The sequence below is a fragment of the Limulus polyphemus genome, unplaced genomic scaffold (assembly GCF_000517525.1).
Source record: "Limulus polyphemus unplaced genomic scaffold, Limulus_polyphemus-2.1.2 Scaffold559, whole genome shotgun sequence".
Lineage (NCBI taxonomy): Eukaryota > Metazoa > Arthropoda > Merostomata > Xiphosura > Limulidae > Limulus > Limulus polyphemus.
Genome location: NW_013666169.1, coordinates 347,218 through 361,711, shown reverse-complemented (window position 1 = coordinate 361,711; position 14,494 = coordinate 347,218). Strand labels below are relative to the sequence as shown.

The 14,494-nt window shown below is 31.5% G+C and overlaps 1 protein-coding gene across 6 annotated transcripts in view; it reads right to left on the bottom strand.

Moving 5' to 3' along the window:
* The window catches only part of LOC106459100 (endothelin-converting enzyme homolog), a 74,123-nt gene that overhangs the window by 6,717 nt on the left and 52,912 nt on the right, over positions 1–14,494 (bottom strand). For all 6 annotated transcript variants that reach the window (XM_022385526.1, XM_022385525.1, XM_022385528.1 and 3 more), the window contains 11 exons: positions 12,842–12,958; positions 10,610–10,845; positions 9,652–9,874; positions 6,542–6,640; positions 5,187–5,264; positions 4,133–4,295; positions 3,428–3,479; positions 2,919–2,986; positions 2,300–2,424; positions 700–765; positions 195–367 (listed from right to left, as the gene is read on the bottom strand). In XM_022385526.1, the coding sequence (XP_022241234.1) occupies positions 195–367; positions 700–765; positions 2,300–2,424; positions 2,919–2,986; positions 3,428–3,479; positions 4,133–4,295; positions 5,187–5,264; positions 6,542–6,640; positions 9,652–9,874; positions 10,610–10,845; positions 12,842–12,958 (1,400 nt within the window). The remainder of the gene's footprint in view (positions 1–194; positions 368–699; positions 766–2,299; positions 2,425–2,918; positions 2,987–3,427; positions 3,480–4,132; positions 4,296–5,186; positions 5,265–6,541; positions 6,641–9,651; positions 9,875–10,609; positions 10,846–12,841; positions 12,959–14,494) is intronic.

Genomic DNA, 14,494 nt, shown 5'->3' with positions numbered 1-14,494 from the left:
TCCCGAAGGAACGGGATAGTTCTAGAAAGCAGGTGGCGTGACAATAGTCACGTGATCTCGCTGATGCAACAATACTATTTACGGCAATCTTTCTCAGTTAAACTTAGTAATGAAATTATGGTAAGCTGCTTCGTTGAGTATTTTTTTAAATTCTGAATAAAACCTTGCAAGAAAAATGCAAAATATTTACTGACCGATACTTTGCTGGACTATGCAAGTCATTCAGAATTTGGAGGTGTTGTGATTCAGGAGTGCTCACTGAGCACCAGACCTGAGAAAATCCTACGAAAAACAACTGTCTGTGTGTAAGATTAACACCTGGTAGAGGTGACTCCATCTCATGAGAATTACTCCATTCTTCATAGGCCTTAACAGAAAAATAAATCATGTTTAATCTTTCAAAAAATATCACAAGTTTCAAAATCAATACCATGTCAAACAAGAGAAAAACACACTTAAAAGATAATTAACATTTAGACAAAATTTAAAATGATTTTACATTCATCTACTGGTCCCACCTTTTATAGATACCTAACTACATCATCAAATTATTATCTTCAAAATTATTAGTATTTTGTGATTACAAATTATGCATTTCAATAAAAGTAACATATACTTTAGTGACTATGAGAGAAATTAAATGATGAAACAGACGAAGTTAGGCAAAAATAAACCTCAGAACAATATAAAGACACTTACATGAAAAGCTGCTTTGATACCACCATTGTCTGCTATATTTTCTCCAAGAGTTTGTTTTCCATTAACCTGTGTATTAGAAGTGAAAGTATAAATTTACAATATCAGCGTAAAGTTATATGCACTTTAATCGTAGCGTAACTGTTTTTATGAAAACATTTCTGTTGTTTTTGGTGTATACAATGTCAAATTTTAATACTAATGTTTCTTTCTAAACTAAACCACATATATATAGATTAGATAGAAAGTTGGTATATAAATATATTTTATAAGTTTTGTTCTGACTGGATGAAATTTTATATTTTCAAGTAATAGAGAACTGAACTTCATAGAGTATATTCCAATTCAATTCAGTTAATTTATATTATCATTTTGGATCTTATTTTCGTAGTTTTTCCAAAATTTTATTAGGAGAAAAGGCTTGTAACAATTTTTAGAATTTGGTATATAATTTGTATTAAATACAAAATATCTCCAAACAAATATCGCAAGTGAGAAAATATCAAATATTTTCTACTAAAACAGCTATGATAATGTATTTAGTATCCTGTTGGAGTCAACAAGTATACTAAAGAACATGAGCAGTAATTTAAATCTGAAACTACATGGGACGAAAATAAGACCATGCTGAAGTTTATTTTTAGTTCAACCAAGTTCGAGAGAAAAACATCCTGATACAAAAGGGTGGGAAGACTGAACCTATGGACATCTGGCCAGTAGTTTAGTGCATATGATGTACAAAAAAAGATAAAAGAGACAAGGGAGGGAGGAATGAGCAGCAAACATATATATATTTTCGGGTTCTCATGGTTTCAAGTTTAACAAGTAGGTTAACAACCAGTTATGACATTTGAAAGATGGAAGGGGGAGATAAATTATAGCATCAATATTTTATGTTATTATGTTGCTTTTTATTAGTTAATTTTCTTATACCCTAACACAATGAATAAATACTAAATATTAAATGTGTAAAGATAAAAGAAATACTCCAAAACAATTTCCCTGTCGTTAAAGTATTTTTACCTGATCAAAACGTGACAAACAATTATTTTTTAATGACCTTCATCCCCCCTTATATCCACCTTTTTCCTCCCATTTCTTCAATTAACCTATCATACAATTTTCTGATTACCATAAATTAAATTGTACAGGATATATTTGATATACAAAAACAGCCAGAGCTGGAATGAAACTAACCATTTGGTGAAATTCCCTATCATTGATAAAATATCAGATTTCACTCATGAATCTAAAACTTTTGACCTTTTTCTTGGCCCATAATGTTTTTTGCTTTAATTACACCTGACTGCTTGAAAAATCTTGTGCAATAAAAAATATTTTGAATAATTATATTTATCCATTTAATAAAGTGGGATTAAAAGCTAAAAAATCATGAAACTTGTTTAACTCTGTACTCAATTCAGGCTTTCTTAACTGGTGGTCAGGTGAGGATTAGATCTATAATAGGGTCAAATCTAAAATAAATATATAAGAATATATTAATGGATGGCATTAGCTTGGAGGCGGGTGACATAATGGTGAACATACAGACATAAATTTTAATATTAAACACATAAATGATTATTAATATTTTTATACTCACATGATCATCATTTATTGAGTAGGAAGAATACTGGTCAATAAAACACTTTGTTCGTTCCAGAAATTCCTCAATTGTCTTGTTCTTCCACCACTGTTTTAAGTTTCCGTTTTTGTCATACTTTCGGCCTTAAGAGTAAAATAAAATAAAAAAATGACTTTTTTTTTTGCAAAAGAAACATTGAATATATCATAATTATGTATTTAAGTAGTACTTTCTTTGGTTAGATTTGTGTTTTTATCTCTTAACTTATCTTATCTTATCTTAACTTATCTTATCTTAAAATAGTATTTTTAGGTATTACATCTTTGTTTGAGTACATAACTGGAGAGCAAACATTATTAATTCATAGTTAAAACTCTTTCTGTTGGGAAGCTTGAAAGGAGGGGGGGGGAATTCTGTGAGTAAATCAAAATCTAATAATAACAACTGTATTAAATGAAAGTACATTTACTCATGAAAGATAAATTTTAGATTAATTTTACTTACTTCTTGTCTTTTGGTTGCTTAAAATTTACTAAAGTAGGCTTTCTAATTTTTCTGGGCAAGAAAATATGAAGTATTTGAACTCAATAGCTATCTAAAAATTCGTCTAAAAGTTATATAAGAAACACTTGATCACCTTGGTCATCAAAAGCATGTGTCAATTCATGCCCCATCACGACTCCGATAGCCCCAAAATTGAGTGACCTAAGTTGACAAAAACAAAATTCTTGACACACTGAAATCAATAATGTAAGTACATTCTTATTGAAGTTGCTTCGTATTTGTGTTCTCATGGAATTTAATGAAAACAAACTGTAATTAATCCATTATTAAATAAACAGTAAAACTTAACATTATGAAGTAATAAAAATATTGCTATATTATGATTTATCAAGCTGAAATGTAAACAAAGCTACTTGTTAAAACATTTTATTTTGATTGACAAGGAGTTATTTTTCAGTATTATAAATATTTTAACTTTTAAGTTAAAATATGAGCATTTTGTTTAATCAAAATCTTAACATCAAACACTGTTCAGTCTAATTTTGTTTTCTTCCCAAATATCCTGAAATTCTTATGATCGAACAACATCCTTCTTCTACAAACCTTACAAGTCCTTTGGTCATAATCATCAACTTAACTTACTTAGGGTATTCTGTATCATAGAATGGACTCTGAAGAATTCCAGCTGGAAAAACTGAAGAAAATCAAAACAATATTTTAATTACACAAGTAAAATTACAGAATGTGTTTTATTTAGGCTTAAATAGTAATTTATTCCAAAAATATGATGAAGTTATATACCAATCAATTTCAAAATTTGACATATAGTAAAGTATATGCCTAAACCTAATTTCCAACAAGTCGTGAACCAAGAAATAAACTGTGTATTTGCAGTTAAACAATGAATGTATGCAACATTCAAATCAATAATGAATTAACTAAAATTAATTTAAAAGTTCAGGAGAAAAAAAAGGCTTCGTCTGTTAAAGCTCTACCATGGAATTGATATACAATTCCTAAAAAACTAAATACTAACTTTAATAATTCTTCCTTTCAGTAGTTGTATGAAACTAAATTAGCCTTTATTTACCAGAAAATTTTAAAGTTTGATAGATGATACCTAATGATTTTAAAATGGCTCCATTTTTATTCAATTAAAGAATTTCTATGTACTAATCATTACTATATATTATCTCACATCAAAATTTTGTTCAAATTCATTAAGTTAATTGAAGATTATGGAAAAACATATCATACAATTATTAACATTTTTCTGTTGAGAAGTCTGAAGGTATCTCCATAGATAAACATCTCAAAACATGGTGAATATATTTAAAATTCATTTACCAATTCGATTTTTTGTTGCAGTGTAATATGCATCAACCTCAAGGGGTGTCATTTCCCATTCTGTATTGTTGACTGGCTGGTCCAAACGTTTCATATTTCTGATGAGAAAGAACTTTCTGGATCGAATGTTGTTTTCAAAATACTCATTCTCCATAAAAGTGACCTCAAAGAAATAATATAATGCTATTTAATAATAAGGAAAAAAAAAAAAACTTTATAAAATGCACTTTATTGATAAAAATATATGTTCCATCTGATGGAAGATTAATAGCTTATCTGTATAGAATCAACATAACTGCAGGCTAGTAAGTTATTTTTGCAGTTTTGAACCTTGTTATTTGTTGTTAACTGCAAAACTACACAATGAGCTATCCATGCTCTGCCCACCATGGATATCGAGACCTGATTTTTAGCATAATAAGTCTGCAGACTTACAACTAAGCCATTGGGGAGCATTAGATATGGGGCCCAGGTGGTTAGGGAGCTCGACTCGCAATCTTCGGGTTGCGGGTTCGAATCCATCCCACCAAACATGCTTACCCTTCCAGCCATGGGGGACATTATCATGTGTTGGTCAATCCCACTATTTGTTGGTAAAAGAGTGGCCCAAGAGTTGGCGATGGGTGGTGATGACTAGCTGCCTTCCCTCTAGTCTTACTCTGCTAAATTAGGGATGGCTAGCACAGATAGCCCTCGTGTATCTGTTCGTGAAATTCAAAACAAACAAACAAGCATTAGGTATGGACCATGAGACATCAACTTGTTTCAGCATGATTGTCAAACTTTGCAATTTTATAATAGCTGAGGGAATAACAATAAGCACGTATGCATACCAAAATGGGTTTAAATGTGCAAATTATGAGTAATTGTACATGCTCTTATTTTGTATTTTCTTACAGTTTTTAGTAATATCAGTCTTACAGATGGATAGTGACAATAGCCTTGTGTTGTTGCTCAGATTTTTAGAAATATATGTTATACACACTATTTTGACCAGCTTCATCTAGTGTTTTTGAATGCGAAAAATTCATTTATAGAACAGTAATAAGATGAACCCCTTGTATTTTTCATCCAATTTATCAGGGCTCAAGATGAAATCTGGAAATCCAATCATCTCAATGATTGCATCAGCCTGGAAAAATATATTATGCAAAATGTAAATTACTAATCACAAAAACTGAATTAAAAATATTATTTCACCTTCTCCTTCAGTGGTTTTTTTCTATTGCTGAAAAACATGTGAATGAAATACCTGATCATGAATATAATTATTTCAAAAACGGTACCAACTTTTCATCCTGACATTAAATAACCAATCTGAATCTTGCAAATATGAAATGGATGAGAAAACACACATTATATATATATATATTGTTGCGTCAGCGAGGTCACGTGACTAGTATCACGCCACTTCTTTCTTGAACCTTCGTGAATTGTTGGGAGATTGCTAGATTGGGGTAGTCTGGTATATATAAGATGGTCACAACGTGACGGGACAATGTGTAGGTAATGAGTAATTGAATGTATGCGGACATAATAATGTTGGCCAAGTGAGACGTGAGCGTTTGTTATAGAGCGACTGTTGAAATTAAGTGTATCGTAAGTTGTATTCGGAAAGAATAAACCAGTTTTATTTAAGAAAGGACTTGTGTCGCTAAAGTTTCGTCGGAACGAATTTACGGAAAATTAACTAACGAACGGAGACGTAACAATATTCTTTTACGGCCTCAGTCCCAACTAGTTTGGGGTCGAGCAGTATTGTTGTAAGCCTAGAATTTTTATACCCGTGTGGCTGGTCCAGTCAGGAACCATACAGGACGTGCATGTTTGGTGACAGGGATATGAACATGTGACCCTCAGATTGTGAGTTGAGCTCCCTAACCACCAGGCTCCATTATATGTATAACATTAATTTTTATGTTACCTCATACTTCATAGTATTGCTTAAATAAACTATAATCAATTCCACTTGATTGCTAACTAATTGTAAAAATTTAGGTACGATGAAACGGATTGAAAATGTTCAGTTATATACAAATAAAGCTTTAAAAATTTAGTGAAGCTGGAAGAATTAAATCTGTTGGAGCCATCTATGTTTTTCTAGAACGTGCTAAAAAGCTATAACATTTGTTTTCTTTTTTAAGTTTTACAGTAGAAAAAAGGTTCATCTGGTAATTAATTCTACTTTATTTTTAATCATTTAATAGCTAACTTACTATAAAAACTTTTCTTTTCTTTTAAAGTACTTAATAATTTTGTTTTAAATATATTCTTTAGATAATCAGTGCCCAACTGAACCTAGACAAACCTAACTGAAAATGTAACTTTTATTTAAGCATACCACATGAAAATAGGGTGTGATACAGGAAAGAAAATAAGGAAAAGGAAGATGAAAATGATTACCAATACCTTTTTTTTAGCCAGATGTCTTGTTTCGGCATCCATCCAGTCTAAAAGAGGCATATTGTCTTTAAAAGATTTTTTTATCTCATTGATCATGTTTTCTGCCTATAAAAGAACCAACACAACTTCATTGTATAAAAACTTTCAACCCTCATTTTTTTTAGTGGTGGATGTTTCCTAATTCCAACCTTGGCAGTATTCTGTTGATAAAATATAGTGCTTTTACCTTGTTAGTTAATATTTGTACCACCTAAATGTTTGTTTTGTTATGAATTTCACACAAAACTACACAAGGGCTATCTGTGCTAGCCATCCCTAATTTAGCAGTGTAAGACTAGGGCGAAGGCAGCTAGTCATCACCACCCACCGCCAACTCTTGGGCTACTCTTTTACCAACGAATAGTGGGATTGACCGTCACATTATAATGCCCCCATGGCTGGAAGGGCGAGCATGTTTAGTGTGACGGGGATTCAAACCCGCAGATTGCGAGTCAAGCGCCCTAACCACCTGACCATGCTTGGCCCCCACCTATGTAAGTATTTTAGTTCTGAAAGAACAGTTGGGTTGAATCTTAGAACAAGAGTGTATGAAAATAATATAGTGGCTACATTTTGGGTGAAACCCATTACCCATTTTCAGGTTTCTACAATAGCAAAAGAAATTATGATTGACGTACAACAAAACTTTTTTGATCTTTAGTGTTTATTAATAGTGATTTTTGTTTATAGCAAAACATTTTATTTCAGTTTTTATATAGATAGTCAAGAATATTTAAACCCAAAAATTTAAATTTATAATAACTTTCGTTATGATGAAATTTGATGAAAAAGAAATATAATTAAGAAAGATCACAACCAATTACTACGAACTACAGTTTTGCATATAATTTACATATTATTACCACCTACTACTGCATGTGCAGTAAACATCATTATAGGGGAAAACTTCCATTTAAGTGATAAAGGTTTAAGTTTCAGTGTGAATGAGTAAAACCTTAATGTCACCAAATACCCCTTAAATATCACTATTAAAGTTGAGTAATTTGATTTCAGAAGTATTCTTTGAGTAAGCAATGAGTTTGAGGACTTATAATGCTAATATGTGAAGGTTCGATTCCCTATGGTGGACTAAATAAATGAATAAAAAACAAAATTAAAGATGAAATAATCTCTTATTAAATTTTCCATAGGAGCATTATAGTAAAGCATTAACAACGACAAGAAAAAAGCTAACTTATTAATAAGTGTAACTTGCAAGATTGTTAAATTATTAGTAGAAAAATCATGGGTTACTTGTCATCGTTTTCTAAAAACAATTTGACAAGAAACTCCATTGAAATCACAGTGACACTTTGCTTTTAGGAAAATGACATTGAAACTTAACTATTAAATCAATAAAGTTGCTACTCATGAAGGCGTAATGATTTTATATCATAATTATTTATTCTCCTAGTATAGGATAGATCTTCGGTAAGGTATGTTCATTTAATTTTTTTGAACTTTCATGCAAGTTCTGCGTATCTTTGATTAAATCCATGTTAACCAGATGTAAAAAAGGTTGTAAACAGATACTAATCTTTTGTTTAAGTAAAGGTCACAACATTAATTCATTCTTAGAGCATATGCACACATGGACATGTCAGGCCCATGTTGCAGAATGTTTGAAAGTGGGTTTTCTAATTTGTGAGGTCAAAAGCCAACACATATTGTGTGAAGAACAATGCTATGGGCATGGGGGTATACCCCACTCCAGAAAATTTGTAACAACAAAATAGGTGCTATGAGATTAAACCTGGAAGTATACTTGTATGGCTGTTCAGATGAAATCCACAAATATCCAGTGAAATGTCAACAAATCATCACTCTGTTGTAACACTACATGGGGAGCTAGACTTAAGTTAGCATCAATATGTATGTTGTATTATAGTAAAGTACTGTACTATCTACATACAGAGTAGTTATCAACTGTTAAGTCATATTACTAAATTAAACAACAACAGTATATTTACCATTTCAATCAATGGCTATCATGCAAGTATATGTATGAACTACTGAAATAACATGTTAGCATGCTCCATTCTTCAGGCATGCTTTTCCATAAATAACTTGTACACAGTTTCAATGTTGATAACAGTGTCATAATGACTATGCATTAAAGCTAGAGCACTCAGTCTTTCTTCGGTTTGTGTACACCTCAGGTAATTATTCAACCAGCAGATAGCATATGCTGAACGTTCACATGAACATGAAATTAGTGACTGTGTAGCAAAAAAGTTTCAGCAACATAAAGATACATGGTATACTGAAGCATGCTTTTAACCACTATATGCGGCCCACTAATGCTTCAGCAGAAAAATGTAGGCCATGTAGAAAATGTTAAATACCATAAGCAGCTGTGCTATAACTATGTAAGTATAATCTTTTAAAATCACAAAAACTGGGAGTTCAGCCCCCCTCCCCCCTCTGTTTTGTGGTCTAAACCACTCCCCATTCCAAGAGATGATTCAGAGACCTGTGTAAGATGGCATGTGTTAGGGTTGATTGCCCCCTTGAATATATTTCAAATGATCATTGAAATAGGTAGGCAATGTACTATGGGATACTGCATTAAAGCCTCAGTCTGACAATAAAAGTGAGGGCATCCATACAGCTCTCTGTATACTCTGAATTTGCAATTTGTTTTGTAGACATATTTAGGAAGCTTTATCTTAAACCCAAGCAGCCAGTGAAAAGTCAAAACAGAAAACAGAAGCCAGCCAATAGTGTTCAAAAATATTCTCTGCATAAGATTTTCTGAGCCTGCTGTATTGTGGATATTTTTAACTACCTCTTGGAGTTTTCACAGCCATTCTACTTAAATTTATATACACTATGTTGCAGTACATTGGATGAATAACTACCTCATTAGGTTTAACACAAGTACCAAGATCTTATATATTTTTATTATTATTATTATTGTATGGTGTTTCATGGTAGCTATCAGGTAAACAGTTTCCATACAAATTATTTTCAAGGTAGTATATCCTGATAATTATCGTTAATTCACTTTTTAACAAAAGTTAATTAAAAAAAACAGTTTCTGGTGATTAAACAAGATAAAAAAAAGAGAGAGAGACCTTAGCCTTGCTGTCTCCATTGAAAACGTCTCGAACAAACATGGCGCCTAAGGCAAATCCAATCACCTCATTGGTATCTCCAACACAGTATCTCCAAGGTGCTTGCACACCTTCAGAACCAATCAGAGCTTTTCGTAAACCCTCTGGAGATTCCCTGAAAGGCTTGGACAGAAAAGAAACCAGATTTTTCACAACAGACCACCCTAGGTAATTGTTCAAGATCCTGTTAATAAAATACATAGTAAGATATATATATAATAAAACACAAAATTATCTACCATACACATTTAAGTCTTCCTATAGCTACTTACATATTTATTTAGTTTCCTAGTTATGCAATGCCAATCAATAAACTGTTTTGTGACTTCCTATTTGTGATATATGATATATTCCTATTATTTTCTATTTTTATTTCAGTTTGATCATAACTAATATCTTTGACTTGAAAATACAACATGGTAATGTGTAATAAATGAAGCTGCAATTTCATCATGGTGAAAGGTGTGTGCACATGGTAGACTAGACCACCAGGTGACAGAACTGCTGTACATGATAAAAAAAAAACAAGGAGTGTAGTGCATGATGAGCGTAATTTTTAAAGGTTCTGTTCAAGTGGGTTACCACTACTTAGGATAAGTAGGTGAATTGACTTGACACATTGTTTTGTGATATTTAAAAAACAAAGAATTAATTTGTGAAAATCTTATATTATCAGTTATGTTAACTAATAATTTTTTTTTTATCCTGATCAAAACTCACATTTTCTGTCATAAACATGAATATTTGGAAACTATAACCCTATAAACATGAATATTTGGAAACTATAACCCTATAAACATGAATATTTGGAAACTATAACCCTATAAACATGAATATTTGAAAATTAAAACCCTATAAACATGAATATTTGGAAACTATAACCCTATTCAATCATCAAATGCATTTAACAACAACTTACGTTTTGCCTTCAGGAGTAGACAAGTATTGAGTAACTATAGTTGACATATCCTGCAAGAACTCTGGGGAATAAACCACAATATTCTCTGAACTCTTAATATTTCTTCCGATTTGATTGAACCCATGGTTAAAGTACAGCACCCAGTCGATCACAGGAGCAAGCTTTTGGAGCTGACCAATGGTCATCTTGTGGTAAATCTTTTCTTCATCTAACCGCTGATCAGTTGGTATGGTGATCTATATCATACAGTAATAGAAAAGAAACTGACTGATAAGAAAAACACAAATATATAGATTCAAAGACATCATTTCCTTTGCACATGATATGCACCATGCATAGGTTATATTTGGAAAAGCAAAAACCTAATGTATGAATTATTCTGATATAAACTGTGTGTATGACAGTAGCATCTCTTAAATTCTATTTGACCTGATACTTCTGATAGATATGCAACTGGTTCGTGGCTATTCATGATATATCACGGTGAAGATAGCAGAGATGAAAGTGACACAAATAAATGAGGGATGCTGACAGTAAATTTTGAGAGCCGTAAATAAAAAAAAAAGAGAATGTGATGTTAAAAATCAACTACGAAATAAAACAAACAATAATAATAATTTGTATATATATGTAACTATCATGGGGATATCTTTATGCAGTTTTTTCCTGCCACCAAACCCCAGCTGGGGACCCATCCCCCTCAGATCCTCCATGCATACATTTACAAATACCTTAACACTGCCCCTGTATTTAAACATAATGAGAGGTAAAAAAGACAAAAGAAACACAAATAGATAGATTAATCATACTTAGAGGTAAAAAAGAAAAAATAACATAGATGAAGGAATGGCTAATAGATTACTTAAATTTGCTGATGATACTGAGGTCATGGGTGTTGCTGGTTGTGAGGATGCTGCTATTTCATAAAAAAGATTTAGATCATTTGGTGCATTGAGCAAATAAACAGCAAATGGTTTTTAATTATAATAAGGTAATGCATGTGAGTTATCATAATTTGAACTAAAAGTATTATTTTGGTGGGAATAACCTTAACAACGTCATGATAGAAATGGATCTTGGTGTTCTGGTTGATCAATCTTATAAGCCATCCAAGCAGTGTGCTGTTGCTAATGTTAGGGTAAATAGTATTTTAGGTTATATTTACAGAAATACTGAATACAAGTTTAGAGAGGTTATAATTTCATTGTATAGGTCACTGGTTAGTTTACATTTGGGCCGCTTACCTTTGGAAGGACCTTGAATTGTTGGAAATGATTCAGAGAAGGGTTACCTGAATGATACCTGGGAAGGAAACGTTGTTACACGAGGACAGGTTAAGATCTATGAAATCATTTTCTCTTGAAAAAACAAGAGTTAGAGGGGATCCGATTGAGCTTAGATTGTCAAGCGAATTGGTAGTGTAGATGCATCATATTTTTTTTATATTTAATGGTGAAAGTGTTAGGACAAAAGGACACAATTGTAAATTTTGGTAAAATGGGAGTCATCTTCAACTAGGATAGTTTTATTTTTCTAACAGGGTAGTTGGTCTTTGGAATGGGTTACCTTTATATATGGTGGATGCAGTAAAGAAAGTTAAATGGGAGATTTGATAAATAACTAAATGATAAAGGCTGGCTTTGAGTTGTTTTTTTCTAATTTAGTTTAGTTGACTGGACAGGATGGCTTAGATGAATCAAGGTCCCTTGTTGTCCTTAAATTTTATGCAATGTTATTAGGCAAACCGACAGGTTGAAAAAAAAGAGAGAGAGAGAAACACAGGTAGATAGATTAGATGAAATAACAGCTTAAAATGAAAAGAAAAATAGGTAGAGTAAATAAACTGACATATAAAAGTTAAGAGATAGAAACTCAGGTAAATAGAATAGATAAACTGACAGATTAAATGTGTTTCTTTCTCTTTACTTTTACCTGTCAGTTCATTTACTCCATCTACCTATGATTCCTTTGTATCTAGTCAGGTAAAAAAGAACTAAGAACTACAGGTAAACAGATTAGGCACATTTATAAATAAAGAAAGGTAAAAAATCCAGGTAGATGAATTAGGAAAAAGGGTAGGAAAAACAGGTAATTAGATTAGGTAAGCAAAAAAAAAATAGAGGGAAAAAAAGAAGAAAAAAAAGGTAAATGAATTAGACAAAACGACAAATAAAGAAAAGAAACACGTATATACATTAAACAAACAAATGAAAAAAATATATTTAGACTTACGTTTGCAAGTTTTGTCTCAAATTCAATAACATCAGACATTTGACGGCGAACGTCATTTTCATCGCCCCCTAACAAACTTCCAACTGTTGTCATATAATTCAAATAAGCTCCCAAGACCTTGAAAGTAGAAACAAATGGCAATTATTAAAAGGCACGATTTATTATTTCAAACTAAGCTTATAAGGTTTAACAAATAAAGTCATACTTTGTAGCTTTATAGTACTGACTGTTCATGGAACCATGAATACATTTAAAATATATAAATTAGTTATCATTCCTAAGAAGAAAATGTACTTCAGTTTATATGTTATTGACCAATTCAAACTTTACTTAGCATGTTTTTTTTCATACCTGCCAATTTTATGTAGCTTTTCTTAAAGCTACTGATGAACTTGTGACAGTTTGATAAATAATATATTTTCAGGTAAAAAAATTTTTAAAAACCTTCATTTCTTGTTATCTGATAAAAGTTTATATAATTGAGTTTGACAGTGTTCTCTGCCACATCTTTTATGTTTTATGCAAACATAATTTTAAAATGTTGTTTTGATGACTATTACTAGATGAGAGTAAACATTGCTTGACGAATTAGGAAAGTCTTCAGAACACAAACAATGAAAAACAGAGAAATATGTATAAACAACTATTAGGCTTAAACATTCATGAAAAATACATAGGATTTTCCCTTCAGCCTAAAAAATAATTTTTCCACATTATATATGCTCTATGTGTTTTGTGGAGTAATGTTTTCTGCAATACTGATACAATGGAAGTTGCTTTTTTTTATGGTCGACAAAGATTTAGATAATTTATATACCTTCCTGATGCAACCTTAGGCCTCATTCATAACTAATTTTAAACTATTATACCAGTGACTGAATATCCTTCAGATAATATTCTGGCGTCTGATATATATATTTTTTTAATCATGCCCTAGTTTCTGATCATCTTATGGATCCCTTTCTTGGCAATTGAACAATATTCTACATATATAAAATCTAATTAATTTCAAGATTTCATCTTAATGACTCGTTATTCTGAGATAATATTCTGGCACCTAATTTTATTTTACTTTGTACATTTTGCCCTTGTGTCTGATGATTTTGTGGATCCTGTTCTGATGTTTAAATAATATTCCACAGTGAGCTCTGTTGCCCAAGTTATTTATATACATATCTTTATCCCTGTGTATGATAAATATTCCTGGTCTTTCTCTGATGTTTGGTTAATTTACTGCATCCCACTTTGCGTGTGATTATTTCTTAGAAAAACCAATGATTCTATATTATCCTCTAATTATTGAATTAGTGTTAGGTTTTCCAAACATCTTTTCGTAGAATTTTCCCTCAACTCTTGATAATTGCTTTAGACGTCGTCTTGGTATCATATCATTTTCTTCTTGAATTCTGTTCCGTGCCAGATCCTTTCACTCTAGATTTTATTCTGCATCAAATTATTTTCTAAATACTTTTCTGGTGCCAGATTATTCTGGATATCATTCTGATGACCGTTTTTTTTGTTTTTTTTTAAATATTGTTACGTCTCCGTTTGTTAATTAACTTTCCGTAACTTCGTTCCGACGAAACATTAGCGACACAAGTTCTTTACCTAATAAAACTGGTTTATTCTTTCCGAATACAACTTTACGATACA